Here is a 17526-nt window from a genome sequence, read left to right on the forward strand (position 1 = left end):
GCATTCCTGCCAATCCCTGCCACCTGCACCTTTTGCCTTCCCAGAAAGAGAACTGTTTCTTTAAGAAGAGGGCTTTTAAGTAGGAATGGATACCCATTCAGAAGATAAGAACCAACTAGTGGGGCAAGAGTAGCAATTCAATATGGATTCCGGCATCTGTTACAGCTTCAAGGAAATGAGTAATATCGATAACACTATGTTTTCAGAAGAGCAATATAAAGAGTAGATTTCTCCACATATGCAAGGTGTCTTCGTGCCTGCGCCTCCAATCACTTGATCTTTAGCTCCCAGTAGCCCCACCAGTATGTTCAAAGGGAAGGGATCGGTATTGATAGTTCAAAACATCTGGAGGCCACCAGGTTGCCCACCCTGGTAACATTTTGTAGTCTAATCACTCAGAAGTAAGCCCTACTGATTTCAGTAGGATTTTCCTAGGTAAGTAAATAAAGAATTGCAATCCTAGCTTCAGATGTATGGGTGATAATGAAATAAATAGTGACATTTTGGAGGGCATTGAAGACCTGGCTTTTGGCTAGGGCAGTTGAAGCCCCTTCTGAGTAGCCTGTGTATGCTTTTTGTTGTTGCCTGGTTTTGCCATTTTTTGGTCCCTTTGTTTTTATTGCTGTATTGTTTTCTTGTAGTTTTTTCTGTGTTTTTACCTTGGGAGCTGCCCAGAGTTGTTGGGAGTTGGGCAGTGTACAAGTGAATAAATAAAGCAAATAGTACACTGCCAGGATTAGAAATTCTTTATTGTGCATAGTATGAAAAGGGAATGTTATTGTTATGCCTTCTCCTCCCACCTGCACTGAACAGAACAGAGCATTAGTAACTTGGGCTGAAGTAAGGTTTACCACTGTGAGATCAGTCATCCCCTAGGCCCAAGCCAAGAAATATGTTCAAATAATGAAACAGCACTATTTACTTACCAGGTTATTGCAAATGTCATTCACTACAATGACTAATTGCTCTGCAGGTTGTTTAAAAAAAACTGAAAAAGTAATTATTTATTCACTGCTCTGTCTCTGTGTTGTGTAATCAGACCAGCAGCTCATTAGTACTTGGTAGGATTTTGAACTCTTAATATTTTACATTTGTCCTAGGGCTGGAGATAGTTAAATGATCTTTTACATTATGAATCTCACCATTGGCAGTTTTGAAGCCATATACATGTGCTTCACAAAACTCATACACATTTCTTTTTCTGGATGGTTTTTATAAACACACTGCCTTTAGCATAGTGCAAGGCACTGGATGTTAGTTTTATGATATTTTTGCCTGAACCTTGTTTTAAAATTAGCTCAGCCATAAGATGTGAAAATAGAACCTAAGACTGAGAGTTCCAGTCCCGCCTTAGGCCTGAAAGCCGGCCAGGTGACCTTGGGCCAGGCACTCTCTCTCAGCCCAAGAGCCAATCAGGTGTGGTATGAGAGTTCCAGTCCCGCCTTAGGCCTGAAAGCCGGCCGGGTGACCTTGGGCCAGGCAGTCTCTCTCAGGCCAACTCACCTCACAGGGTGGTGGTTGTGGGGAAAATAGGAGGAAGGAGTATTAGGTATGTTCCCCGCCTTGAATTATTTATAAAAATAATAAAGGTGGAATAGAAAATAAATACATAAATTTTCCATGTCAAAGAACTTGCAGAATGGAGTAATATGCAGTGTTTGAAAATAAAATCTCATATCTATATCAAAAAATCCACAATGGAAGTAATCAGTAGCATTTCAGAATAAAATCTTCCTTCTATATTAATGTACCCTATCATGTTTGAAAATAAAAATTTCTTCTGCATCGGACAACCAAAGTAGTGAGCAATATTTAAAATAAACATCCTTGATTCCAGATAAGCTTACTGGGAGATCTGTATGACTGGTTGGTGTAGCCACAAATCAGATTGAGTTAGGGACACCCACTGCTTAGCCCTATCCTTTGATCCCAATGTGGGGAATTGTTGAAAATTCTGGAAGTTGACCTACACATCTGGGAACACCCAGATTGAGGAAGGCTCTTTTAGTGTATGTCTTTCAGTTAACATTTACTCAGTTACAACAATGAGAAGCATGAGGTTTTTAACTTTTATTTTAATTTTTGGGGGGGGGGGCTGACCCTTGAAAATTGGGCTCACATGCCCTTTCAGTAAGGTAACATTCAGCAATTCAGTCAGAAAATTAGCATATATTTTTAGGGCAAGTTCTGTGAAGAGCATTCTCAGGAGTGAATGCATATTTAGCACTTTCCCCTCCACCTCCTACACAGATGAGCTTTCCAAGTTGCTAGAGTTCTCTGAGAATATTGTTGTGCACTTTATTTTTCGGACATGTGACTTGCTCTGAGCTGAAGTGAAAATGATTGATGAAATTTTCCAGGGAGTCTGCATTATCTGCTTCACAGAAAAACCTTTATTTAAAGATGGGGAGTCAAGTTGCACCAAAGGTTTTCTGAAACTTGCTGCTGGAAGAAACAAGAAAGTAATGGTCCCCCATTTTGAAAAATGTAAAATACAACTGTTAAAGTAAAATCTTGGACTTTAATAGGGCTCTGTATTTGATAAGATTCAGTTCTTATATCTGCAAATTATTCCAAAACTTGTCTAAAACTGTAGCGCGATAAAATCATGGCTTCAATAGTAGCCATATTTCTGTATCCTACCCCCAGTTCTTATAAAGCTCTGCACTACTTTGTAATCTTTAGTGAATATATCAGAATTATTGCCCATTTAGATTAATTTCCCCTGATCAAGTCTGATCTTTTTGCTTTTGATATTATGTTGGTGGTTGTTATGGAAATAGCCTTTGTATCCTGAACAACATTTATAGATCTGAACATTTATTTCAGGGTAATTCGCTCCCCACAAAGCGCAGATAAGGTTACAAGTTCATTTATTTCTTAATTTATATTTTAAAATGGAGCATTTGGAGTCCAGCCTAAAGAGGTTTTACAAAACAGCTCCCCCTGACTTTAAGGGAACCTGTTCAGAAATAAATGTGCGTAGTATTTTAATCTTATTTCTGCATAAAAATTCACGGAATGTGTCATGCGTGTGGTTCAGAGTTGCCAGAAAATAAATAAAAATTTGTTAGGGAAAAAAGATGAGTGTTTCTGAGAAACAAAGCATTAACACTCCCAAAAGACGGGCTTCTTTAGGATGAACTTTAAGAATAGAAAATTATGGAAGTGCTTAAGTACTGGAAATAATTTTAATACAATTTTGCTTGGTCCAGCCAGTGTAGCTATTTAGAACAGCATTTCTCAACCTTGGCAACTTCAAGCTGGCTGGGGAGTTCTGGGAGTTGAAGTCCACACAACTTGAAGTTGCCAAGGTTGAGAAACTCTGATTTAGAATAAAGCTTAATTAGGCTTTGGATCCCTTCAATCAAACAGTGCCACCCCTCAGGATCAGAAAGTGATCTCTTTGTCATGGCACCTGCCTTCTAGAGCAATATCCTCCCAGAGATCCACATTGCTCCCACCCTGATAGTATTCTGGAAGTCTTTAAAAAGTTGGCTCCCTCAGGGTGGGGTGCTTGTGGAGCCCTGAAAGTGGAGTGTGTTTGTTCATATTGGGATTTCCTTTTTATTATTTTCTTTTTCTTATTTTTGATGTAAGCTGCACAGAGTCATTTGAAATTGGGCTGTCTCTAAACCTCAAAAATAAATAAAATCCAGTGTGTACCCTCATCATCTGCTATTATCAGGGAACAGATCAACATGAGTCCTGTGTGACCTACTTGTTTTAAATAGTTGGATATTTTCAGGTAAATGCAGAGCCTAAAGTGTGGAATGGCAAGAACAGCCCTACGATGGTATGTGTTAGTCTCTTTGGGAAACTTCTTACATCCTGCTTATCTCCTGCTCCAAAGAATAGTTGATGCAACCATGATGGCTATTCCATCATTTCATGATCCTCAGATAGAGATTTTGTAGATTTCCTATGAAGGTTCCTTTCATCAGTGTTTCTGTTTAATTCTTGGCATGTTGTTGAATGCTTGGAATGGTTCCATTTCATAAGTGTCATTTTTCATTTGCCAAAACTGATGAAGTAGGCTCAAGAGAATGGGATTACTGGTACAAATCAAAGCCAGGAAGCCAATCCATTAATTTTCACAGTGCAGTACTTCCTGGTACTATTTTGAAAGACTTTTCCTTTCAGCTTCAAATGCCATTTAGATGTGTGTGTCTTCATCTTGTGCTAGTGGAGCTTAAAGAAATAGGAAAACCTATCAGATCGACTTTCCAGAAATATTATGTGTTTCAAGAAATATTATTCACACTCATTTTTATACTACTAACTTTCAGTGATGTCCATTATGCTTGGCCAAAGCCAATGCCTCATCAGATCATCACAGTAATAGGTAGGTGCTGGGAGGAGGAAGCAGACAAAATCAGAGGTTCTAGAACAGAGCAAGTGGAAACTTTGAGCCCACATATACCAGCACAAAATATAGGTGAAGAGAAAGAAAAAGCCAATGTGCCTGAAGCTCTCCATAACAGCCCATCAGAAGATTGTTCTCTGACTGCTCCCTGGAATCTGGAACCCTTTCAATATGTTGGACAGTAACCCCCTTTAACAAGCATGGCCGAATTTTAAAACGTTGATGCTTTCCTACTTTTCCCTTCTGACAATTCAGTCCCTCAGAACTGTATCAAGGAAGTTCCAAAGAAACAGGAAAAGAAGAAACAGAAATAATCCAATGCCACTTCTTTATGCCTTTCTATTGAAGAAGAAAGCATTTATTTCAAAGGTTTTGAGATTGTTTCCTGAAATAAGATAAATTTGGTTTTCTTTTTTGGTATTCCCCATGAGACAGAATGCAGTACCACAAACAGTCAAAACAACTATTAGTATTTTTGCTTTGTTATAAATGTTCTGAGTCTACAATTTTCTAGTTAGTGTGTTTGCACAAACACACTGAACTACTAACTAGTGAATCATCTCATCCTGGGAGGTTAACAATGTAATATAGTCTTTCCAACCTGGCGCTCCCCAAATGTGCTGGAGGACAACTCTAGAGAATGACAACTTCCTGAATTTCCAATCAGAATGGCCATTGGCTAGCTTGCTTGAGGATGCTGGAAGTCAAAAGTCCAGTGCAACCAGAAGGCGCTATGTTAGTGATGTCTGTTGTTTGTGAATGAAGGCTTTGTGTTATACAAGCCACATATTAAATCTGTAACTACTCCATCTCATGGAAGCAGATGCTGGGAAGAAACCTTGGTGATCCTTCATGTAAAAACAGTCATATGGATTCCTCAATAAGGTAGCCTTTTAACTTCCCAAACTACCATGTTTCCTAAAATGACGCTACTTATTAAAAGGGTGATGTTTTCCAATGGGGCTATTGAAAGATTGCTTAGTAAATTACTCAGTGTAGAACAGTATCTCAGTAAAGAAATTAGATCCTGAATCGTACACAGTTGAATGCCATAAATAATCAACAGAAATCACTCATAAAATTACATTGTTGGAAAAAGTGACTAAAGGCCATATGAGTTCATTTTCAATGTCCCCTTTGTTCATACAGGGTGCATTGGTTTGCCTGTTTCAGAACATCAACAAGTTCTGAATGCAGCATTGTCCAGATCCCCAAATCTGGGAAGCAATAGCATTATTGTCATTTCAGTGGAAATACTGAAAAAAATGTAAGCAGCTTTTCACTTTTGAGAATTCAGTCTTTTTTTAACTTTGTCTTCACAAAGGAGGGTTTCAAAAATGACTGTTGGTCAAGGGAGCAATTTTTGGCTTTGTTCCCCCCTCCTGAAAAATGTTCTTAAATTACTGTGTGTTGGATGCAAAAACTGCAATGTGTGAATAGAAGCCACTTCTTCTAGCAGAAAGAGAAGTTGCTGATTTCTCCCCCTCCCTCACTATGAAACTATGTTTCCCTTCCATATTGTCACTTGGACAACAATCTAAGCAGGCAAGCACATAGGTCCACTGATCACAAAATTCACCATAATGGTAAGATGTATTGATATTTTTTCACTGTACTAGTCTTTCTAAAGTTTGCAGCTTCATACCATCAAGGATTTGGAATTTTCATGCAAATATGTATCCTTTATTTATTTAGTCAATTACTGCCTCTCTCATACAAGTCACTCAAATTTAGGCAGAGGAATAGCATGGTGTAGAAATGTAAACTATAGCTCACTAATTTTCACCAATTTCCAATGTTACCTAGGCAGTTTTCACATTCACCTTATTCCAAGATAACAAGTTTAGAAATGCAGCCATATTTGTACAGTACAAGCTCTCACTTCTAGAAAATATAGCCAGTTCCAAACAATTGCGTCTTATCAACGCACATGTCATTCTTAATTTCCATGTGGAATCCATCTACAAAAAAAAACAGAATGCAAATTTTGTTCACATCTGAGAATATTCACAATTTCAGAATTCAGGTTCTGAGAATTTAGAGTAAAACTATCCATTCAAAAACTGTTATAAAAAACAAAGTAACAACAAAGAGATTTGTGCCTTTCTTGCATAAAAGAAAAGGTATGTGTGTTCTCCTATATTCTAGAGGAGTATGTTCTCTGGAATGTAATAGTCTTGCCTCTGAAGATGCCAGCCTCAGTTCCTGGTGAAACATCAGGAATTTTGTTGTCTAGACCCTGGTCACTAAACCCTGAAGCCCAACACTGCCCAACAGATACCATCCATGAAAGTCTATACCAATATACTTTTCTGGTCTGTTTAGGTTTTGTTATAATTTTTTACTAGAATACTTTGACTGAAAACTATTTCTTTTGCTCTGGATTTACTTGTCTGAACCAAGCAACATTTGTCCTCAATTCATTAGTTTCAGTATGCTTACTCAATCTGCTAATGAAACTAAGATCTAATTCAGTGTTCTTTTCTGGAGATAGACAGAAGACACTATGGTCATGCTATAAATTTCACGGTAGTGGCTATCATGAATTCTTGAGAGACCAAATTCTTCAAGTCAGCTATATAAAGAACTATCTTCTTCCTCCCTGCCTGGAAATTTATCATAAATCAATTTGTTTGGGTAGCAATGTTTTTGTCTGTTCCTTTGATTCAGCCTTCTACAACTTGATGCCCAGATGTGTTGGAACTACAGCTTCCATAATTCACAGCCTATGTGACTAAAGTGAATTCTGGAAGTGTTGCTCAAAATATGTCTGAAGGGCTTGAGGATGGAAAAAAAAATACTTATTTTTGCATCATCTGAAGGTGCTAATATCCAGTGCATAATTGCAGTTTTATAAGCCGAGGTTGGATGGAGGGGAACCTTTCAAAAGTTGTTGTGAACTAGATCTTCTTAGACTGTATTTAATTCAAGACAAGGTAGAGATCCTATTGGTATACAGGGGGTCCTCATTTAACAACCACTCATTCACTGACCATTCAAACTTGCAATGGTGCTGAATGAGTGGTACTTATGACTGGTTCTCGGAGTTCCAGCTGTTGCAGTGTCCCCGTGGCCACGTGGTTGCCATTTGCAACCTTCTTTGCTAGCTTCCAACAAGCAAAGTCAGTGGGGAAGCTAGCAGGAGTCCACAAATGGTGACTACATTACATCCTCACTTAACAACCTGCACTGATTCTCTTAATAACAACAACAGGGACTGGCAGAATTGCCACTGCTAACCAGCATGGTCACGTGACATCGTGCTTTACAATCTTGTTGCTTAGTAACAATTCTGGTCCCAGCTGCTGTTGTAAACCAAGGACTATATGTAGATCCATACATGTTGTAAACCAAGGACTATATGTAGATACATCTTCCTGTACTGAATGTACAGGATATGGAGAGGCGAGCTTCTCCTGTGCATGGCCAATCTCCACGTCACTATGGTCCCCTGTGTCCATTCCATGGACATGTTATATAGAACCATTCCTGACAAATCATTATTATACTCCTTCACAAAGCCAATTGACAGCTTCACTAGCTGTTACCATCAAGGAGAACATGCTTAAATCAAAAAGTGCAGAAAGATGGGTAACTGTGGAGACAGAAGAACCAAATACTATGTGGATCAATTTTCAAGACTTCCTCTTTCTTGATTCCCTAAGCCCTTTTTTTGTCTTTTAAAACTGCCTGAATAACAAGTGTTTTCCTGGTTCCTCACTCTGTAAAACTGTTTTCCCTAGCTGTAGGAAAAGAGAAACCCAACACTCAAAAGCAGCAGTGCTATAGCATCACACCAGCTATTATTCAGGCACTTCCTTTTATTGCAGGGTATAAATTGGATTAGTAATGATAGTTTTTTGGAACTTTGTTCTTTTTCTTTTTGATTCTACACAGCAAGAAGTGTAAAACCACATTCCTGCATCCATTCGTATAAATACTCTTTCAACATTGATAACACAATGTTTTGGAAATCTTACCCACACAGATCTTCTCTATAGTGCATAGCAGCGATGCCTGTTAAGCAATGCTAATTATTCAAGTTGTATTTATCTCTTAATCAATCTTCATGTTGTTTTAATAAATCTTTGTGCATTTCACATCTTTACCCCATGACAAAATGCAAATGCCATGCAGGGTCACTCATTTATTCCCAAAGCTAAATTGTATGCTTTATTATTTGCATAGGGTTGTCACTTGATCACAGTTGAACAATTATTTATAGTCCAACTGTTCTCTGCCTAAGTCAGGGGAAACGGGCCTTTTCACGCTCTACATCCATCATCCTTAGTCAATATGGCTGCAGTAGAATACTAAGGATTTTATCAAGACTGCAATATTATCATGTACAGGTACTCCAGACATCTCTTCCTCTGTAACAGCACCCTCTGCATAGGGGAGAGATGAAGCTATTTGGTACATAGTTTATTCCAACAATACAGACTCTTAGATGAACCCATTATTTATCTCCTTTGATTGCAAGTTTATGGAAAGTTCACACATCGTGGAGGGAAGTGAGAAGAAAGTAACACAGGTCCTGGTTTATATACTTCATGAACTCCTAATAGTTTTGGTTTAGCACAATGGGTATCACTTGCTAAGATGGGCAGCTATAGAAATCAAATAAATATCCCAGCCATAGTGGTTTATACACCATACATAAAGTGCTGGCTGGGGAACTCTGGGAGTTGAAGTCCACACATCTTAAAGTTGATAAGGTTGAGGAACACTGGCTTTCATGATGTCTGAACCAGCCTATTAAATTCCTCTTTGTGGCCTAAATTTGTTCCCTTTTGTGTGTGTGTGTGTGTGTGTCATGGTTTAAGCCAGCAACAGCTGCAGAAACCAGTATAGATTTGGACTACAGGAGGAAAGGTATGCTGACTCTTCCCAGCTGGGTGTCTCTAATGCATACAGGAGACTGGAATTCTTATCATTCTCAGTCAGCTTGGCCAAATAATACCTAACAGGGTCTTTTTTTTCAGGAGAGTTTGGGGTACAGGGAGTTGTTACACTGGGATTTGCCTACTTCAGATGTTTTAATGTGTTTCCCACATCAGAATTTCACTTTTCAGCGCTCTTTTTGCTTTGACAAGAGGGCTCAGGTTCCAGGACTTACTGAACTAGATGATTTTTGGGAAACCAAATTTCATATGAATCACTTTCCATATTTATTGGTGGACAGTACATTCATAAAATGAAGCCACTATTCTTCCCCCACTGTTGCTTCCTAGAAGTTTGGTGCTTCTAAGGCCAATGATAGCATGCTTAATTTATTGATTTACGTTTGGAGACCAAATGAAAAATGAAACAATACAATGAACAGTGTAAGACAAATAAGGCAAATTAAGGACAGAATTGTAAAGCTGTTATGGAGAAGACCTCCACTTTGCTACATTCCTGGAGTTTTCTGGTTAAAGTCTGCAAGTAAGAAGCAGGTGATTTCCATATCTGACCAATCCATGCAGCAAGGGAGAACTGGGAATATTGTAAAAAGGATAATGGAGTAGGATAGGTGCTAAGACTCTATAGCAGCATCAGAATAAATACAAAAATGCTCCATATGAGAAATGTTAAATGATCACATTAAGGCTATTACCTTGCAAGGGTGAGCACTCTTCTGTGAGTAGCGAAGGTAATCTAAACAGCTATGGAAGAGGCTGAAAAAATAGAGGGGAATTTTAGTACACTCATTTGGTATGTCCAGAACAAGGATTCTCTTCTGAACTTCATCCATAGCTCTGTTGAGACCAAGAAACATGGTGACTGGAGCAGAAAAGCCACAAAAGGAAAGATCTTTGGCATCAGGCAGAAATAAGCTTACCATCAAAAGTCTGCTAAGCCAGCAACTTACCCCAAAAGGATTGTGTCAGCCAATATTTTAGATAGCAGATTCTCATTTGGGCTACTACAGAGGGGCATCTAATTCTATCTCAAAGGAAGGCATTTGGAGTAGAGTGAGGGATTTTCAGTAGAACTCTAACAAATATTGATTAACCGGCTTCAAAGTAAAAATGCAAAGCTGAGCACTGAATAACAAAAGACTCAGTACTTTTGCTTTAAATAGCTTGATTGCAGCAGGAACCAAAATATTCCCATTGCAGCTGGCAAATGTAATAATTGCATTTACAGCCTTTTGAGCCCAGGCTATGACCTCACAATTTTGATGCATCCAGAAGGAATGGATGAGAATATCTAAGTATTTGGACATCTGTACCTGCTTGATTTGAAAACCATTTTAATTTTTCTCTTATACTTGCAGTGTCTCTTAGCAAAGAGGGGCAACTTCATTTTGGAGTTAGTTATTTTCAGTCCCTTGGCCTGACATTATTTTTCTAATGCTTGGATGGAATTACAAAGGCTAACTTGGTTCAAGGAAAAAATTGCCATATCATTTGTGTACAGAAGCATGAAGTTAATCTGTGATTTAGCAAAGGAGATAAAATTCACATTTAGAGAGAGCCTGTGTGACTCCATTAATACAGAAGTTATTGGTGGGGAGTAAGTCTACAATCTTGCTTATCCCACTTTTGCACAGGGATTGGGCCATGAGGGTGCCATTAGAGTCAGAGTCACATTTAATTTATATAAAGGCATCCTTCTGTCCTTGAAATAGTCTTTTCCCCAGAGGGTGACCGTTTCCTACTACTATACAGCCATAAAGTCCTGGCTCTTTCAACAGATTCTAGGGTGAGGAGAAGTGATCTGTCCCATTATGGGAGATGTTTGTGTTATTTCTCCTCTTCAGTGCACATCATGGGGTTTTTTTTCCCTGATTCTGTTCCATTATTTTTAGTTATTTTTACCTGATTGTGATATAAGCTACCTAGAATCATTTTGGGATTGAGGTGGCATATACTGTAAATTGGTAAATAAATACTCTACTACTCTTCCATGTGCATGGAGTCAAAATAATATGTTTAGTGAATCTGGCCCCCATAACCCTCAAGTTAAGTGGTCCAAGATAGGTGTCATGGCAGTCTTGTGGTTTTTATTTTTTATTTTTCTGAAGCGTTACTAATCAAAAATTTCACACCAGAGGTGCTTGTAAAGCCCTTGTGAAAGCACATGCAAGACCATTCTAAACATAGCTCCATCATTGTTCAGACAATTCTACCAAACAAACTTTTGAGAGTACTTATACCAATCATAAAGAGTAGCTGCTAGATATCCTTTATATGTGGAGCAACATACCAGTTTCAGTTCTGTAATAGCTCCAGTTAGCTCTTAAAAGTACATGTTTCTGCATAATTTTGGACAGCTTGTCAGTATTCATTAACTCAATCACAGATGTTACTTGGTGGAGGGAAAGCTATGGTTATTTTTAGGTTGCTCTGACCATACTTGTAATCTGGGAAGTTTGATTTCCATGTTATTCTTCCTTCATGTCTGTAGTTTTGACTGATGGAATCTTGATATAATCCTTCTGATTCAGTAATGCTATTATGTGATTAAAATGGACCTAGGAGAAATCCCTATCTATCTATTCTTGTAAATACAACCCATTCCAAGGAATCCTTTATAATGGTAAATCTGCTTTTTCCAGTTCTTTTTACTGGAAGATTATGTTTGGTTACTTAAAGCAATCAAAGCAATTTCCTAAATTATCCAAGAGTCATTGCTAGTAATTGTATTTTCATACAATTATGGCTGCAGCTTCTTGACAGGAAATTGTACATTTTATAATTGTTCTCAGTTGCCCAAATTTATCACTCCACAGATGTGTAATGTTAGGGGTTTTGTGAACAGCTGCCTGCTATCAGAGAGGAACTGGAAACAAAATGTTTGCAGATGAAAAGTCAGAAGGAGTAAGATGTTCAGCAAAGATGTTTCCTGATCTGAGAGGTTCACTCCTATTTCATTTATCTCCTAGAAGAGAAGCTTTGCATTGAATCCAAGATTTTGTGTGATTTGTTCTTGATAAAGTCTTCCAAGATTTGCAAACTTCTTCATAAACTAGACAGAAGAACTGGAGAATTAAGCTATTTGAAGGCAGAAGAAAGGAAAGGTGATTCATCTGTCCTTAAACAGCACACCTACAACTGTGAAAATGGGTAGTTGGAGTTTAAAAACAACAACAATAACAAAACCCAGCACCAGCATCAAAGCAACATTACCAGCCTTCACATAAGCTACACTTTTAAGCCAATAGCAATCATGGGCGGCTTCCAAAATTAAAAAATAAATGCAGAGATTATTAACTTGTTCACTCATTGAATTGAGTGTTTGTTCTCTTTTACCAATGTTAGAGAGAACCTAGAAAACTTCTGAATTCTAATAATCAGTGCAGGTACTTTTCTCCAACTGCAAGTTGAATTTTCTTCCAGCTGGTATAAATTTTGAACAACATCTCACTAGGTGGAGGGTGGTGTGTGTAGAATACTTAAGGGAGCAATTGAGAAAGAAGCTAATAATGTCAGTAACTGCAGGGAAGCCACTTCAGAAACAGCAAGAATTTTCCTTAGAAGTAGTGCAGGTTTTTAAACAAATCTGTGGTTGTCTGGCTGTTTTTAATAGAGGTAGATGTTCTAGTTTATGAGGGGATGGTACAGAAAGGTCTGGTCTGCTTTACTGTGTTTTCTGTCTGTTGCATTTATATCATCTAGCTGACTTTGGAACATTAACACTGGAAATCTAAGCAGGGTTAGACCTGCTACTTAGTAGATTGCTACCAAGCAATCTCAGGACTAGATGGGAAATCAAAAAAATATCTTGGAAGAAGCCAGTAGCAAACTACTTCCTTATTGTTGCCAAAAATATAGATGTATTCATAAACTCACACAGTGGATTGGACAGCCCTCTTCACTATTATAAAGTTAGATTTCATGACCTACTTTTTTTTTAACAAGTTTTCTTGCAAATAAGCCATTTTGTGTGATTTCTGCAATCTTACTCAAGTTCTGTGAAATTTCACAAATTGGCTAAAATCTGATGAACTTCTGGCAATTTTTTAAAACAAAATTCTTAGGAACCAGGGTTGCTGGCTAATCTTCTTTATTCTGTCCTAAACTTTGATCTGGCGTTGTTCAAATCTACCATTCACTAATCAAAGAGAATATTTGTAGCTCAGGGTTGAACTGTGGAGTCCTTGGTGCTTTCTGAGCCTTGTTGTTTTCTTGCAGACGTTTCATTGCCAGGCTAGGCAACATCTTCAGTGCCAAGAGGGAGTGGGTATACAGTATATAAACGGAGAGCAAGGCCCACTCCCTGTTGGCACTGAAGATGTTGCCTAGCCTGGCAATGAAACGTCTGCAAGAAAACAACAAGGCTCAGAAAGCACCAAGGACTCCACACTACCATTCACTGTTAATCTATATGATACTTTAAAACATTCACATCACTCAAAAGCAAAATAGATATAAAATTGGGGCACTAATATGTAGATTTGAAAGAAGAAATGACTATTTAAATGTAAATACTCTTACATTTTTTAATCCTCAAAAATTGGTAATGAATGCCTCATGTGTTGGACTGTTAATCCTGCCTGGCAGCATGAAATGCCAGTGTTGCTCGTAACATTAATAAACATATAATCAAGCATACAACACTCAGTTGTGTGGCCCAATTTAGCTCAGGTTACAGCCTTTTTCTGTGCAAAAGACTGCTCCCCATTAATCACAGAGAAGCGCAATTACAAATAATGGCAAATAATGTACAGGCAGACAGTGAACATCAGGCAATCTTAGTCATTTCAAAGTGCATTTCTATTAATGTTTTGTCTTGCCTTTTTCCCCCAGTGATCGTGGTCTGAGATTACAGAGAAGGCAAATGCTAGTATATTCTAGGTTATGGCAATAATTCAATCATGCGTGAGAGTCATTTCACGCCAAGTATGGCAGGCTTTCCTCTCTCCTTCCTGCCTCCAGCACACCCCGAGGAAGAAATCAGACATTTATGTTTCCATTTTGAATTCAACATCCATCAGAATTATTGCCAAGGCTGGCATATTCCCTGAAAATATAACCTGGTCTGTGAGCACTTGATTTAGTGTGTTGAATGAATTTTGCAAATTGTAATTTATTATTTAACATATACAAAAGCAGCCAATTATTACTTTTCTGATAAATCACGGCTAACCAAAACATTAAACCATGCTTTAATGTGTATGAACCTGAGTTTGCAGCTTATCAAAACCATGGTTTAAACAAACCATGGCTTAGCATAAAACCCAAACCTGAGTCCAAGCAAACTTTAACTACAAACCAACCTACACTTAGTTTATAATCATGGGTTGTTTCCTCTATCAGGGTTAAGACCATCCTTCCTCAACTTGATGTCCTTTGACTATATGAAAACAATTAGCACCAAACTGGAAATATTGCAACTGCCTAAATTGGCTGGCTGTTTTTTCTTCAGCAGAAACTTTATAGTTTAGCCTGAGAAGATGCTTTCTCCAACCTTATACTCTGTAGTTATACTGGAGTAAAACCTGCAGATTTCCCAGTTGATTTGGCCATTGGTAGCTGGGAATGCTGAGAGATGTAATCCTACAAGTAGGTTTTACTCCAGTATAACTACAGAGTATAAGGTTGGAGAAAGCATCTTCTCAGGCTAAACTATAAAGTTTCTGCTGAAGAAAAAACAGCCAGCCAATTTAGGCAGTTGCAATATTTCCAGTTTGGTGCTAATTGTTTGCATATCCTCAAGACTAAGGTCAGCTCTTGCTTCAGACAAAAACAAGGAACTGAGCTTCATTGGAAGATGGAAGCAAAGACTGAGCTGAAAAAGAGGAGGAGGCAAGCAATCCCAAAACAATGGCCTCTTGCACAAAGGTGAAGCTTTTTGCAAAACACAATGGGATGGGTTTCACACAACATCAGTTTAAAAAAATATTGTCTCATTCAAAATTCTTTGGTTTTGCTCTAGTGACAGGCAACGCAATCTTAATGGTGCTTATGCTCAGTGGCATTTACAGGAGGTATATTTAGGATTACAGCCTATTCTTAAGTATACCAGTACAGAAATCACATGAGTGAGGGTGTTGGCCATTATTAGACATGATGGTGTTGTAGATTCTGGGACTTTGAGAAACATGAACCTTACAGACCTCTTTCTCTTCTTAAAACTGGACCTGAGCTGGAAATTAAATCAGAATCAGCCAGCTAGAATCTGATGCATGACACTTAAGCAAAACTGAGCATCTAATCTGTCCATATTGGAAGATATGATGAAATGGCCTCATTAAGTAAGATCTGAACTTGCAGCTGTATCAAGTTGTTTAATATTTCGGTGCATACCAGGAAGCCATGACTGAAGGTAGGAAATTATTATAAACTCTGGAGGAAAAAAGGGAGCTTTCTATAGGAGGAATTGTGCTAGTTCTTCTGATGTCCTAACTGAAGAAATGGCATCTTTTGGGGGAGATGGGCGGTGACAAAATTTGATAAATAAATAAATAATCTTCTCTTTCAGTGGAGCTTATTTAAGTATTAACTTTTTGCTGCCATAGATTACTTAAGAAATGTAACACTGTTGTGATGATGTTCTGATGATGTAACATTATGCTGGCTGGGGAATCCTGGAAGTTGAAGTCCAGACATCTTAAGGTTGCTAAAGTTGAAAAACACTGAGATAGAGGATGGGCATGGGGGCAGCCACAGTGATTGCTGTGCTGGAGCTGGAGCAGAGCTGCTCTCCCTGGTGCCAAGATGGGGCACCCTCTATGAAGGAGTGCAGCCCACATTGCCCCTTACATACAGTATCTAACCCTTCCTCTTTGTTTACATGCTATCCTCCACTCTTCCTTTCTTGCCCTCTCCCATGTTCCTGTTCTTATTTTTTTGCACCCATTTCAGCCCCACTCTTCTTCCTTCACCCAGCCACCATGCTTTTCCCCAGCCTTCTCCCCTCTCCCACCTACTCTGTCATATTCTGCCTACCCAGAAGATCATATTCAAAAAGACAACTCATCCACCATGTTGCTGTTGCATCAGCCAGTCTTGCATGCTAGCTTTCCAAGAAAGAGCAGACCCACCTTTGGGTATTGCTTACAACTCCTGTAGTGTTCTCTGGTAAGAAACTGTTAATGGACGGAGTCTCAATTAGAAACAAAACACAACAGGGAATCTTCCTTACATAACAGCTTAGACAGAAGCCCTTAGGTCTTGCTCAAACCAGGCAAATTCCCTATAGTACACTGTGACAAATGCCCTAAGGCTGTTTTGCACAGTTATCTCTGCATACAGACCTTACCAGGAGCGCTGGTACAAACAAATTGGCCATGGGCACGCACTTGACATCACCCAACATGGAGAAGGAAAGAGGCCAATGCAGAGAGAATTGAACATCCCGGATTTAGTCCCAAAGGTTCACAGGATGGGCTATTGATCTGGGTTGCAAAAATCTGGACCAATGTAGAAGGCAGAAAAGAGATTAAAAAAATTCAAACTCTTTGCTGCTCTCTTGTGCCCATTAAAAATTATGCAGCCCAGATCTAGTAGTCGCAATCCAGGCTGGAACCAAGCTTTCCCTGGGCTTTCTTGTCTTTAGCCACTGTGCGTTTAATCTTGAATTTTCTCTGTAAAAAGTTTCTCTTTAACCTGCAGCAGACCACAATTACAGGAAAGAAGCCAGGGTGGCTGTTGTCTTTGTTTTGCAAGAAGACAGCCTTTCTAATTCCCTGTTGATCTTTTTCTTTTATTTGAGGCTACAGGGTGGAGAGGGCGTGGGGGTAAAGCATTTAGGATGTCAAGTGGCTTGCAGCTCTTTTGAATGTGGGAATCAGAGGTTCTTTTTACTATGTTACAACGATGCCTTAGGAGCACCAACCTCCTCATTTTTGGACAATGCTACTTTCATCTCATCCCGTCATATTCGTGAAACACCCCTAAGACATAATAAAGTGTATTGGTTTTAAAGTTGTACAGTGACACTTTCCCACTGCTGCTTAAAATTGTGTAAAATCTAATTGCTTCACTGCCCATTATTTGGAGGTGAGAGCAGTTGACCTGTTGTATCATCAGAAGTCTGTTTTGGGATCATTGGAAGGCCACCAGCCAGCCTCCACCCCAGCCATTGATCCCCCACTCTTTGCCTCTCTGTTAATGCTTAGTTTCCCAAGTTCTTTTTGTACTTATCTTCTCTCCCCCATTATTTTTATACCAACTTCTCTTCCAACAATGTAGAGGAGAGGAAAGCACCCTTCCCCTTGGAAGTGTGTT

At 38.8% G+C, this 17526-nt stretch overlaps 1 protein-coding gene across 3 annotated transcripts in view; it reads left to right on the forward strand.

The window, feature by feature from the left end:
* The window catches only part of SNCA (synuclein alpha), a 49961-nt gene that overhangs the window by 18299 nt on the left and 14136 nt on the right, over positions 1 to 17526 (forward strand). Inside the window, exon 5 of one of the 3 annotated variants that reach the window (XM_063310293.1) lies at positions 12327 to 12543. The exons of the other annotated variants lie outside the window; for them this stretch is intronic. Coding sequence (XP_063166363.1) covers positions 12327 to 12347 — 21 coding nt within the window. The 3' untranslated portion in view covers positions 12348 to 12543. Of the gene's footprint in view, positions 1 to 12326; positions 12544 to 17526 lie in introns of those variants that run through there. 3 annotated transcript variants of the gene reach the window in all.

Source organism: Candoia aspera, chromosome 8, assembly GCF_035149785.1.
Source record: "Candoia aspera isolate rCanAsp1 chromosome 8, rCanAsp1.hap2, whole genome shotgun sequence".
NCBI classification, from domain to species: Eukaryota; Metazoa; Chordata; class Lepidosauria; order Squamata; family Boidae; genus Candoia; species Candoia aspera.